Source organism: Mycteria americana, chromosome 8, assembly GCF_035582795.1.
Source record: "Mycteria americana isolate JAX WOST 10 ecotype Jacksonville Zoo and Gardens chromosome 8, USCA_MyAme_1.0, whole genome shotgun sequence".
NCBI classification, from domain to species: domain Eukaryota; kingdom Metazoa; phylum Chordata; class Aves; order Ciconiiformes; family Ciconiidae; genus Mycteria; species Mycteria americana.
The window spans coordinates 959,595-973,405 of NC_134372.1; the positions used below are offsets into that span (position 1 = coordinate 959,595).

A 13,811-nucleotide genomic window follows, 5' to 3' on the forward strand; every position below is an offset into this window, starting at 1 on the left:
TACAGGGATGCCATAGAAATAGTTAAAAGGGCATAAAGGGAGGAGAGACGGGGGTTTAGGAGGAAATACAGTCCTCCTCCTGAAGCCGTAGTGATGATCTTGCAAGCAGAACTGGTGCAAATCTCTGTCTGGGCTCTTGAGCACAGGACCAAAGAGACCTGAGTCTGGACAGCTGTGGGACTTGGACTGGTCTGGGAGCAGTCAGTTTTCCTCTCCCTCCCTGGAAGAGGAGGTGAACACCTCACAGTTCAGTTCATCCGTTCAGTTCCAGTAGTGGAATAAGCTTCTAGCTCCCTGCTACCCACTCGGGTTACACAAGCCCAGTGCTGTGATTGTGAGGATCTGGGTTGCAGCGGGGTGTCGTTTGGTGTGGAAATCCGCGCTGGAGGATGAGCAGGTCTGTGCGCAGTGGATGACCGTGTCCGTGCTATGGCAGCGTGGCTCTGAAGATGCCGTCCTCAGGTAGCACAGCGTGTGCTGCCCTCTTTTCACGGCACGCACCTGCACGTGCAGAGCGTAAGCTGCGTGCTGAGAAAGGAAAGGTCGTTAACTACAACAGCAATACACTCTTTTTTCCTTTGTAGAAGGTGAACTGTTTCTCCAGAGCTTTTCTCAGCTGGCCTAACTTCGGGGTGGCCCTAGCCTTCTCTAAAGGCATCCTGGCTCCAGAATATTAGTTCAGCTAGCTGCTTGGAAATTTACATTCTTTTCGAGGTTTTGTTGTACACTCTTACGACAGTGGTAACTGAGCCGCTGTGATCATTAGAGATATGTAATTGCAGTTTTCGTGTCTGTGATGTGGTTTAATTATGCATACCGCACCTAACTTTCCTCTGTAATTTCAGCTGGAGATGACATTCATCACTTTATCGGGTAAACCTGAATGTAGTTTCTGGGTGCAGTTGAACAGCAGTGTTTGCCTCAGAGACAGTCATTTACATTTCCAGGCTAGTATATGAAATAATCTCATTGTGCGAGTCATATATGAACACATAAAGTGACTTTCTGTGAAGAGTGCTTTATAAAATATCACCTCTTTATTTCACATCTTGTTTCCTGGGATGGACTTGAGATACATAATAGTACTTAATCTTCAGCCTTCGCTTCTGTGTGATGCAATCAGAGTGAGCCAGCATCTCTAAGCAGGAAGGCTTTGCATTGCTTGCAGCCCAGACCTGGATTTTTTTTCCACATCCAGAGAGGGTATTTTGAATAAAGAGGAAGATCCTAGAGTGAAATGAAAAGCTGCTCTCTTCACTGGCACAGGTGTTGTGCACCTCTTTGGTATAAATGCAATCATGCTGTCATTGGCCGATGACAGCAAAATTGGAAAGACTGCAGCCAGATGATGAAACCAAAGAGCAAAATGACCCAATGCTCCACATGAGGCAACAACAGCAGGCAAGAATGGTGAATGGTTTGGGCCTAAACCAAAAACTTGTCTGTCAAGTAATTAAGCAGCAGGAAAACGGGGGGTGTGAGCATCAGCAGCTTATCGCATTATTTCCTTCCAACCTGCCCTCTTGGTACTGTGACATTTTCCATCGCGTGCGCCTGAGCAGGCCGCAGCAGAGCGAGTTTGGAGTGCACTTAGCTGTGAGAGATTTCTGCCTTAAAGAGTGGGTTGCAATTCAAAAAGTGTGAGAAATACTGCTCTAGGTCTGTTCCAGTTCTCTAATGCTGCAGGTTCAACTGGCTATCGGAGTCTGCATTAAGAGCGCTGCCTCAGAAGAATCCGTAATACAGCCAAATGTGTTTTCGTTCTATGATTTCATGTGCACACCATGGTTTGTAGGTGCCTTTCTGGCGTCTTTTGGTCACCCCCGGCCTAAAAATGCTGACTGCCCGAGGGCTGAGGGAGCGGAGCCCTGCAGGCGTTGGGCTCGGGCTGCTCTCGCCCGCAGCGGCAGCGCCGCTCAGCAGCAAGGGCAGCGGCGCGGCGGATATCTCCCGGTGCGGGAACTCTGAGGCTGCGCAGGTCTCGCACCGGGAGAGCAAGAGAGTGTAAAAACAGGCATCGCCTCAAGCTCGTACTTCGCTGACCTGCTGACGCGGCCCCGGCCCGGCCGCTGCCGGCTCCCCCGGCGGAACAGCGCTCTCGGCTGCGGCCGGTTCCGCGCCGCCGGCGGCACGGCGGCGGGCGGCCCGCGCTGGCAGGCCGCTGCGGAGCCCCGCGGAGCGGAACGGAGCGGAACGGAGCGGGCTGGGGCAGCGCGGCGCCTCCCTCCCTCCCTCCCTCCCTCCCTCCCGGCGCCCCCGCGGCGGGGCCGCCTGCCCGCCCGCCCGCCCGGCGCGGGGCTCGGGCCGCTGCGGGGCGGTGGGTCCGCGCCTCCCTGCGAGGACGGGCGGCCGAGGCGCGGGGCTCCGGGGGTGTGTTCGCGGGCAGGACGGCCTTAGTCAGCAATCCCGGCCGCGCCTCAGCCGATGCAGCGGCGGTGCCGGCCGGGCCGGAGCGCTCCGCTCCGCTCTGCCGCCGGGGCCGGGACCGCCGGGCCGGCAGCATGGGGGCCGGCCGGCCGGCTCTCCCAGCCAGGCAGCCCCAGCAGCGAGCCCCCGCCGCCTCCGCCGTGTAGGCTGCCTGGGCACCGGAGAATCCTGATGGACTGAGGAGGGGTCGCGTGGCGTTCTTCTTTATTTTTTTGGTGGTTTTTTTTGGCTTTGCCCGGTTTCAGTTCCTTTTTCTGTTTCACTACGGGTTGGGAAGATGAAATGCTTCTCGCGCTACCTGCCTTACATCTTCAGGCCGCCGAGCGCCCTCCTCTCCGCCAGCTGCCACGCGGAAGGTACGCGCCGCGGAAGGTACGCGCCGCGGGGCGCGGGGGCTGGCGGGCAGAGCCCCTCCGCGCCGGAGCCCCTTCTCCTCGCGGGGCGGGGGCGGCTGCGTCGGGCTGCTCTGTATCACGGGAGGCGGCAGGCAGAGGGCTCGGAGGGCGCCTGAGGGCTTAGGCGAAAATGCCCGTGTTTATTCCCGTCAGCGCTTCCTGGGCGACTGGTAACTCCGCGCTAACTGTGCGAGAAAGCAAGCAGCAGGACCAGCTTAAGGACGGCTTTCTAGTTATGGTGCTGCGCTTTTTTCAGGTTTATGTAGCTTGTAAATGTGGCCTTTAATTCCTCTGTGTATTCCCAAGAAAATGAAAAAGTCCTCTCTAGCACTGCCTGCGTTTGGTTACCTGAGCCCTCTCCCTCATTCAGTACAGCCTCTTTTCAGGTCTCGGTAAAATAGCTCTGCAGCTATTTGGGATAAACGACACGTTCTCAGCAGTGTTTGAACTTTGTATTTTCTGGGTAGGAATGCAAAGTATCAGGTCTGTGTTCGCTGAGACTTGACTGGGACTTCTCCCGTAGGGAGTGCTTATTCATGCTGATTTATAACCCTGTGTGATATGGCTGCGTGTGCGTTGCTGTGTGTGAACTATCAGCTGGTTTTGTGAATCGTCTGCCGTCGTCCAAAGAGTTCCGCGGGATCAAAGTGTCACACCACTGCTACTCCCCTGTGTGGGACCACAGCAATTTTCCTCATGCGCCCTAACCAGAGTTAGTTAACGAGGAAAAACACTCTTCCTCTCACCGAGCCTTCTACAGACTCACTCTCTGAGTCTGTGTGCATAGACTGAATTACCAGCCTTATCCGTGAGCAATGGGAGAATCCAGAGGAAGACTGTAGGGATTTATGCTTATGGCTGTTTTTGAAATGATTGGCTTCAGTCTCTGCCCACTGTGTGTATCTAGCGAAAAAGAAACGCTGTGGGGAGTACCTGGCCCCGGCTCCCGACACCTTGACCACGAATGTCATAAGGCTGAAGATACAGAGTGGAAGGGTCAAGCAGGAAGGGCTGGGCAGTAGATGATGACACTCCAGGCTAAATTATTGTATCTACTTAGGTTGCTATATTTTAGTCCAAGCAGACAGTATGGACTTGGTTGGTTTTTTTTTTTTCCATTTTCTCTGAAGTTCTAAGGAGATGAAATTATCCCAGTAGATAACTCAGACTAACTCTGGAGTTCTTTCTTTGACAATTTCTCTGAAGATTTTGTTTGTTTTCATGTTGACTTTGACCAAAGGCATAGCTCCTGAAGATATTCTGAATAAGTAACTTCTGGATTGTTCTACTGGAATAAGTGATTCAATGGAGAAACAGACCTTGCTGTTTTAGGGGAGGTCATATGAGACTACTGAGAGAAAAAAAAATGAATTAAAGAATGCCACACTGGTGTTCTATCTATTCTTCTCCATTGCAAACAATATATAAAGAATGAAACTTGTACAGAACTGTTTCTCAGAGCAATTATCAGATGCATATAATTAACTTGGGGTGAAGCTGAGGTCTGGAGAGTTTAAATGACTCTGTTACAGGCTAAATCACTAGCAGAACCTAGAAGAGAACCCAGGTAAGAGCCTGACTCCTGCCTCAGTCCTCTTGGAGTGGCTAAAAAGGCCAGTGTAGCATACAAGAACCCTCAGTATATGATTGTAGCAGGAGCAGGATCTAGTGCTCCTCCATGCTTTGAAGCAATGAAGTTGCGATTTGGTATCTCTGGTTCACTCTTGGTGGAGTGCAGACTCACAAATGGACAGAACTATTCACGGGGTGAAGCTGTGATGCCGCAGGGACCAGATGCAGTCAGATGCTGCCCTGGTCAGTCTTTCAGCCAGGCTTTGCTCCGCAGACAGACAGAAGGCACAGAACGGCTGAGCCTATCAAAGAGAAAAGGCTCCTCTCCTCCCCCAGCCTGGCAGAGGTGTCCCTCAACCAGAGGAGAAGCTCCTTCGTGCCCCTGCACCACCCTCTGTACTCCTGGCGAAGGTGTTCCTCCAAAGACCCTTTTGATCCTGGCTCCATCCAGACCGAGACCTGACATCCTGATGTATTCTCTATTACCTCACTGTAAGGATTCTCTTCTTCATTCATCCCAAATTCCCAGAGTTGTAAACAAGAGATCTAGGTCAGCAAAGAGCCTAGAACAGAGAACAAAGACTGTGCACCAAGCTGTAGTAAACCTGAAATTCAAGTACGCTTGTTTATCCTCTTCTGGCATTGCCTATGCAATGGTTGTAGAACGTTGCAGCTGAGCTCTCCTTTATATCCTCAAAAACCGGTTTGTTGTTTGGCTCTGCTTTGCTGTGAAGTTACAGTCCTTGACTGGCAGTGCCGGTGGGAATGATCCAGCATTGTTATCGTTACTGTGGAGGTGCAGGATTATGGTAATGAACGGGAAGGAGAGAGTGCATCTGGAGAAGGCTGGTGCAAGTGAAGTGCCTTAGGTGGTGGACATGGTGTGGCTGAGCAGGCGACACGTTGGCTTCTCTTGTGTGACCTGTTGTTGCCATCACGCTCCTGATGCTCGTTGTCGTCCAGAAACACCAGTCCTCCTTGTACCAAGGCGTGTGGACTAGGATGCAGTGTAGTCTAGCACGTGTGTTTTGAGCTCTTTTGAAAATATTGACTACTTGAGCCTTGATAGCACAGCTCAGTGACACATTCAGACGTGGGGTTGGCGTCGCATGTTGGAATTCAGTCCCACTCAGCAGCACGTAGGAACGCACACTTGTGTCCCATTGACCTTAAAGGTGTGCCTGTAGCTTGGCTGAATAATAGCAGTTTGACAGAATTTGAGCCCACAGTACTATCCTTTGGACCCTGATTGCTACTACTGACCTGTATTTGAATGAGGAATATTGCTGTAGAAAAGCATTTCTTGATCTATTACTTAAGATGCAAACCAGGTATTTGGGTCTGCCTTGTTCACGCAGTGGCGTGTGCACTGAAAACTGATCCAAATAGATCTTTGGATGTGGAATGTGTGCTGTGGGCTTTCTATCATTTATTATTTGCTGAAAAAGGGTTAAATGACAGAGGGGCTGGTCCCTTAACAGAAGTAGGTATATGTTAGGGTCAGGTTTGCTGAGAAGTGTGGATAGGCTACAGCAGCTGGCAGACTTGGGATGTACGTTTACAAACTAGAACACTTCAGAATGAATACATATATACTGACCAAAGTAACTGCCTGTTTTTTTAAATGCAGACTTTTTTTAATTTCTGCAACATGTTCAACTCAAAGATATCAAAGATCATTTAAAACCTTAGCTAAGTAACCTTCAGAAAAAAAGCCTTTGAATTAAGAAAACAATATCCTTTCCTGCAGACGAGGAAGCAAGCACAAAGATGGGAAGTGAGTTCTCTGAGGTCATACAATCGCCAAACTTTGAGTCATGCATGTTTTTCTTCCAGAATTTACACAGAAATGTATTTGTGTGCACTTTTCTGAGCAGGGTTTGAAATGTTGGCTGCTCTGCAGAATTATTAATTCTTTTGGATAGTTTAGGCATGTAATAGTTATTTCCTATCCCTAAAATCTGTTATTGTGCTTAGGAGATCTTTAACAGCATTATTAATTTGACAGGCCAACAATGTGAATAAATTTTCCGTAACTTCCAGATTTTTCCAAATTTGGTTGGCATTGAGTTAGGCTGAAGGTCTTGAATCACTTTGCATTTCACACTGATAAGCGTAGCCCTTCATCGCTGCAGTTGTGGGATCTCTGTGCAATAGTACGTTAGTTTGGTGCAGATACAAAACCGCAAACAATACAAATGCGTCTGCTTTCAGTTCACTCACTAACATTGCAATTGATAGGGATTATTTAAATATTAATCTCTATTTGACATTAAATACTTTATCCCATATCTGAATTTACTGTTAAGGTCTAGGTACAATTTTTTAATTGTAACAGAAAAATAATGATGCACATTTGATACTGCAACGCTAAAAATCTGGACAAGACAATGAAAACACATTTAGGAGGTATATGTCAAAGAAGCACTGCTACTTTCAAGCTAGGTTCAAAACAAATATATGCTATAGGTTTTGTACTATTTTATTAACTCTAATCAGCATAACAACGTAATAAGAAACTTTAGCACTTCTTTCATACTTCCCATGTACTTTTGTGAAGGACCAAAAGAAAGTGTCCACTGAGCGTAAGTCAGTTAGGCCAAAGGTCTGGAGCTCAGTTGTTGCTGTGAGTAGGCTCAAGCAGTGCTGGTATAAGCACTACACTCACTGTGTGTTCTGCACCAACAAGTCTCGATATTTCTTGCTTTGAAGAGTCCACCGGGAGCTTGGTATAACTCTGCAGCTCATTCCTGCACATTCTTTATTCATGCAAATAGCTTAGAATTACTGCATCAGCAGCTAATAGAAAGTTATGGTGGTAGTGCAGTACGAGCAGTAGTAGGCCAAGCACAAGGTTTGTAATCATTGGTGTGGAGTTCTGATGCTGGCTGGTTTTCTTTCTCATGGGGGAAAAAACAGCTTCACACTGTGCTGTGGATAGATTTCTGTTTGCTTGGGAAATAGAAAACATAGGAATAAAAGAAAACTTCCTACGTCCAGCATACCCAAAGCTGAGACAGTGGACAACGGGCACAGCAGGTTTGTGTGTGCGGTATGAACGGGGAGGAGCTGCTGCTGGTAACGAAGGGCTTTGAAACCCTGCCGTGCTTTGTCCTAGCTGCTGTCAGACGCAGATGTGAAAGGAGCGATGCTGCTCAGATGTGACTCATGTTGGAGAACAACAAGTGGGGGGGGAGCACGGGAAGGTCTTGACTCGCAGCTGCAGAAATGAAAAACAATGGGCTGGCTGTACAATTACCACAGGCCATGATCTGGGACTGAGTTGCATTGGCTAACAGCTCAACTGTCTTTATTACGTTATCATCGTGGCTGCACTGGCTGCCCTCCTGGCTGTGCATCTGGCCTTCTACTGGGAACGCTGGCTTTCCTGGGAGATGGCATTGTTGATGTTTCACCTGCTCCCATCTGTGCTCAGTGGGGCTGCTGGCACAGCAGTCTGGGATTTCACACACTCCTCCAAAATCAAAGTATTGGGTCAAGGCTGGAAGAAAACGTGGGTAAATTTCTTAGTGGCATTTTGGAAGGAATCAAAAAAATAGCATTGACAAGTCCCTTGGGAATCATCTAGCGGGATCAACTGTACTGATTGGTAGTATTGACATAGTACAGGGATTCTTAGAAAAGATTTTCATCTGTGCCAGATTTGGTCTGGAATCTCACTCCCACCCAACTGGTCTCTAGGCTCTTCTAATTTAGCAATAAATGAATGAATAAATCGACTTGAGATTTTTGAACGGGAGGAGATACACAGGAGAAAACCATCATTCCTTATTGCTTCTCCCAAGACTTAAGTGACAATATTTGAATGATTTTAAGTGATAATTACTACAGTTAGCATGGAAACATCCAGTCAGATGAGTGGCTGGAGGGCTGGTAAGAGCTAGGGAGGTCTCTCAGATGACCTTTCTGTATGCAGTGGGCTCTAAGAAAGCAGATACTTACCAGGTTCTTGTCAAACACGTCTCACTTGTCACAGGATGCCAAATTGCTGTCTTTGCTGGTAATCAGTTTTAGTGCTGAGCTGTCTTCGTGGTTTGTGTTCATTTATCTCTAACAAAACTATCTGCAAGTTAAAATGAGTCTGTCTCCACTATGTAGCCTGTAGAAGAATTGCTCATCACTGGCTTTATCGTGTTGTTGTATCTAGTCTCGTTTGGTTAGGTCTCGTTCCTGTCTGAGCCTCTCCTTACAAATGAAGCTTTCCGAACCTCTTATTAGTGTTTGGGGCCTTTTATTTTCCCATAGTGTGGGATAGCCAGGAAAGGAACTGGTACTGTAACTAAGAAAATCATCCATCCTTAGTAGAGAATGTGTTTTGTATGTTTACTGTATGGCAGCCTGCTGATCTGTTGGCGTCTGTATGACCTTCAGGCCAATGCTGCTGTTAACTTAAATTCAGTTTGTGCTCTTTACTGCATCTGTGTCCTCCACTGTGATGAGTTTTCTATCCACAGTAGAGGAATTCTGGCTGAAGTTGTGAGTTTCTGTATTGCTGAAGATAGTTGGTCAGGGCTGTGTCAGGTAACACCCTAGGCCGTGAAAAATGAAGGTTTGTTAAGGGTTAAGCTGTCAGCCTTCCTCACCTCCGCCCTCCTGAAAACTTTATTTTAAAGCCAAGCTGTTGTCGTTTTCCCTACTTTCTTTTCCTCTGGGAAGAATCTTCAATCCTCAGTATGCCTTTTAGTGTTAACATGTAGGGTAAAATTAATTAAAAAGCATGCCCAGGACAAGGAGTTCTCTCTGATGTGGCCAGGTCGGCTCCGTGGGTGCGTACATCTGCTGCAGTTGCAGGCAGTTCGCGAAGCCGGTCCAGGTTTCCCGGTGGGCGTGGAGCTGAGCCCGGTGGTGCCCGTGCAGGCTGGGCTCCCAGGGGCACGCTCGGGGCTCCCAAAAGGGCTGGACAGGTGGGAGCTGTGCAGCCTTCGTGCTGAGCTGGTGTGCTGGGACCCTCCTGCGTTGCCAGCAGAGCTGCTGGCGGGGCGGCAGGCTGTCCGCCTTCAAAGGGCCTCCGTGGGCGCTCTGCGTGTTGTGGTCTCAGCGCTGCTAACCGGCGGCAGCTGCCCTGGTGACACTGCTCACACCTTCCCTGCTTCAGCCAGCCGTCCTGGCCTGGGCGTGCAGCTGATTGTCCTTCTGAACACCTACCTTGGGGAGCTGTGCTGAGTGCAGAGCAGCCGTATTGCTGAGCAGAGGAAAATAAATGAAAAGGCAGTTTAGTAAATAGATTTTAAAAAATCAGTGGGATAAACCTTACGTATTTGAAAATGAATGTTTCTTTCAAGGCCTCTGAAGAATGGCTGGCACCCGTGCCCAGGGGGCCTCTGCCCGAGCTGCAGATGCAGCAGAGGCACAGATGCAGCAGAGGCACAGGGCAGTGACTGTCTGCAGCGAGGGTGGGCACCAGCCCGCGGTGCAGCCCCGCTCCACCCTGCCGCCGGGTACAGAGAGCCCTTGTCTCCAGTCCCCATCATGCTGCAAGAGAGGGCAGAGCCTGCCGGAGTTACCCAAGGGGACACCAGCATGACCCATGGCTGTCAGCCTGGTCCCAGTGTGGTGCCTGCTGCTGCTGCTGTACAAGACGTCAATCTGTGGGGAGCTCGGTCAGCAGCAGTGAGCTCTCCTCCTGCCAGCAGTTTAGGTCTGTCCTGCAGGGAGTTTAAACAGAAAGCGTATCAACATTTGATCTTCAAAAATTACGCACAGTTCCAAATTACAGACTGTGCGTGCAGAGAGCAAGGGAGGGCATGGACTAATTCTGATCTCTGCTGCTTGGTACGTCACAGCAACTCCTCTGTCTTCTGTTAAGTAGCTCCTGTGTCTCCCTGACCCCGGGGCATCTCAGATTTGACTTCATTGCCTCTGTGGGCAGTGGGAGTCATGCAAAAAGCACAACTGCCCATTACAAGCCTGTCGCTGAAGACGTTAGCACTGTGATGCTGCTCGAGTCTGCCAGGCTTGCCTGGAGGACGTGGCAAGTCCTCGCATGTCCTCATAAACCTCCTTGTGCTCGGGTGTGCGTGGGCTCTGCTCCTCATTCAAGTTTGTACAAACGTATGCAAATACATTTTACAAATGTGGATCCTGTGCTCTCTACTCTGTATCAGTATTTTGACAAAGGCTAAGCTAGGAAAGGTCATACAGCGTCTTCTTTGGTAGATGAGGCCTGGAGCTAACTTGGTTCATTTAATGTGATTACCCTAAGGAAGTTAATCTATTGCTTTAGGAATACCTTCACCTTTAGTTTACTGAAACTAAGTGTTCACACTGTCCAGTGCCTGATTTATAAATTTCTCAATGTCAAGGTAAGCAAACAAGCACTCAGGTAATCAGTGCTGTTAGTGAAACCAACTTAGCTCAAAATTAAATACTGTTTTAGTGAAAAAATACACTAAATCATGAAACCTATCTTTAAGCAGACTGATTATTTCCCAAATAGCTTGATACTCACAAGATTCGGGGTCCTTGAAAGACCAAAATGTGACTTTCCTTTAAAAGAAAGGATTTTGAAGTTACAATAATTCTCAGAGTATTTGTATGAATAGTTCCCTGGCTCAGAAAGGCTACCAAAGAGTGGAGCAATTCCTGTGTTTAAGTAGCCCCGTGGTAACTACCTTCTTGTTTTATCTGAAGCCTTCTAGTTTTCCATTTTCCTGCCTTTCTCAGTTTGTGCCCAGGCTTTGCATTTTTGCCCAGGCATTTTTGGAGGTTCCAGTGGAGGTGACACAAAGGCTGGGACATTTAATCACTTATGTTTGAGCCAATTTTAAAGCTTAGCTCAAAGGTGCCCTTAAGCTAGAGGGTTAGCTTTTTAGGGGTCTTTAACATGAAAGCTCAGCCAGAGGCACCTTAAAACTAAGCTCTTTGCCTTAGCGGCATGTCTAGGCTAAGCTTTTGGCCTTTGGAATATTTTTGAGTGATGATTGTAAAAAATAAAAATAAGTATTTCCTCATACGCCCCAGACAGCGATTCCTCTATGGGTGACCACAGAAAGTATGTTGAAGTTTTACCTCTTACTGTCTTTAGATGAGTGGAATAAGGCAATTAACAAAGTGAAGGAAAGTCTGCTTGGGAACTGTTTAAAATGTGTCTTACAGCTCCTGATCCCAGACATTAAACCCTCAGTGGAATGGAGCAGCCGCAGGGACCAGCTGGCTGGTGGCTAACTCACTGCTCTGGCTCTGCTGGGTCTCTGCACGATGCTTTGCAGAGCAAACTGGTCTGGAGGCTGGAGAGCTCTCAGGATGGCAGGACCCCACAGCCAAAATCCTTGGCCTGAAATGAACCTAAAATAGCCAATTTTCTGTTCGTTCTTTTTTGAAGACTTTAACTTTGTCATTATGATGACCCGTGTACTTACCATCAGCCTGTCAGTTTGTCCCCGCTGTGTTGACCACAAGTGGGTTTATTTTTCTAGTGAGTCATTCCTATAGCTTCGACCTGAGTTAATCAGGCACCGGCAGCTGGGAGCTTCACTGAAGTCCTGAATTACCCTGGATTAAAACCCACATAAATTAAATTTGAAGCAGTGTTAATACTACAGAATGGTATGTGCATTAGAGGTACAGTAAGGTTGTGTAAGTATGCAAATATGGTTTGGTGTAACTAATAGTCTATAATTACATGAAGAGAGGCCATTAGTTTAAGGCTGATGGAGGAGAACAGCGAGTTAAGATTGAGCTTTCTACAATAATTGCATTTCCTGATTTAGCTGTTCTTTAATTTCTCAGCCTGAACGCCATATCAACCCTTGCTTTTTAGTGAAGAACATCAGACTTGCTCTAATCTCAGTTCTTACATTTATCAGAACTTGCACCATGTGCAGGAATCCAGCCGCCTGGTCTGTTCTTGCCGTAACAGAAAATGAGGCTAGTTTTGTGCGGCCATGAAGAAATGGATTGTTGCTAGGGGAAGGAGGCAAATTCCCTATCCAAAATACTAGGCATAATGTCAAAATGAAGCACGGTATGTGGAAACTATTTCTCCTCCCAGTGAGCCTAAGGCCTTGTTTCTGCTACATCCATTTCTCTTCATTCATTCCTGTGTACTTGGAGGAGGTAAATCACAGAGCACTGCCCAGCTCCTCCCGCGGTGCCAGGCGTGAGTGGGGAGATGTGCTGCGGCCGGAGAGAAGGGGGAGCTGCAGGCACATCTCTGGACTCCTTTAATATGAGAAATTATAAACTTTGTCCTGACTGGGTATGATGGGGGAGCTCCGATAGCCGGCAGGCTGCTCATGAAATGGCAAGATGCCCAGCTCTACAGCTGCCAGACTGTTATTGGTATTCAGGCATATCGGTGGTGCAGGCGGGTCGGTTTTCTCCTTTAGGGATGATTGGTGCACCTGCATTTTTGTTGTGGTAGCTCAGGAGCTGCAAGTATGGTTCCTTGGCTACACTGATTGCATTTCCTTTGCATTTTTTCTTACTCTGTCCATTTCAAGGCCTTTTAGGGAAAAATAACATTTTCATTATTCATAGATATAGACTTACAGGGTTTTATTTTGCTCTCTACTAGCTTCAGGAATTTATAAAAGAGGAAGAAGGCTGTTTCAGCTGTCACAGATACAGAGCTTTCTTCTTGCAGTTACACTCTTTCAGTATAATTTTTTGCCACAGAATACAGTAAGAGTAAGATCCATGTTTTTTGTCTGAATGGTGATGCTCTTGGAGCACTTTCAGTGGGGGAAAAAGTGTACAAGCCACTTTGAAAGATGTTATTGTTTCGTTAAGAACTCAGGTCGAAGTCTCTCTCCTTAATGATATGCTAAATCTTGTCCTTTAAGGGGCAGAGAGTCAAAGATGAGAGGGAAGACTCACTCTAGATGATTCCTCTGTGCTTTGTTATTTGATCACACGCTCCAGCTCTTGGTGTCCCCAGGAGGGATGACTCTGGCTCTGCGGAGCCGCAGCTCTTTCCCCGTGGCAGAGAGGGAAGAAGCAGAGATCTCTCCCCAAGCCTTCTCGCCCTGTCACCTGAAGCAGCAAGGATTGCCCAGGCAGGAGGGGACCCCTGGCCCCGGCTGCAGGTGGATGGATGCCCGCAGGGGATGGATGCCCGACCAGAGGCTGCGGTGGGAGGAGGAGGTTGGGAGGAGGCCAGGAGAAGGAGCGTGGCACGTCGCAGCCCAGGGAGGGGGGGCACGCCCTGGCTTTCTAGCACTCAGTGGCCAGGCACTTGGAAAACCAGCGGCTGCTGCCATCGTTCCTCAGCCTCTCCCTGCACTCTGAGAATCCCAGTTGCAGTGTACCGGCACAGGGTCAACCTCTGCTGTGGGAGGTGAACTCTCGGGGCACGCTGGGGCTGACCTCACGTCTTGCGTTTCTAAACGGTACCTACCCCACCGTCCAAGGCACGTAGTGCTGTGGGCCCAGGAGACTGTAACAAAAAACGGACGT

At 48.4% G+C, this 13,811-nt stretch overlaps 1 protein-coding gene across 1 annotated transcript in view; it reads left to right on the forward strand.

Annotated features, from left to right (window-relative positions):
* The first annotated feature begins 2,251 nt into the window (after nucleotides 1-2,251).
* Nucleotides 2,252-13,811, forward strand: part of PPP2R2B (protein phosphatase 2 regulatory subunit Bbeta) — a 113,700-nt gene continuing 102,140 nt past the window's right edge. Inside the window, exon 1 of the mRNA XM_075509968.1 lies at nucleotides 2,252-2,783. Coding sequence (XP_075366083.1) covers nucleotides 2,705-2,783 — 79 coding nt within the window. The 5' untranslated portion in view covers nucleotides 2,252-2,704. The remainder of the gene's footprint in view (nucleotides 2,784-13,811) is intronic.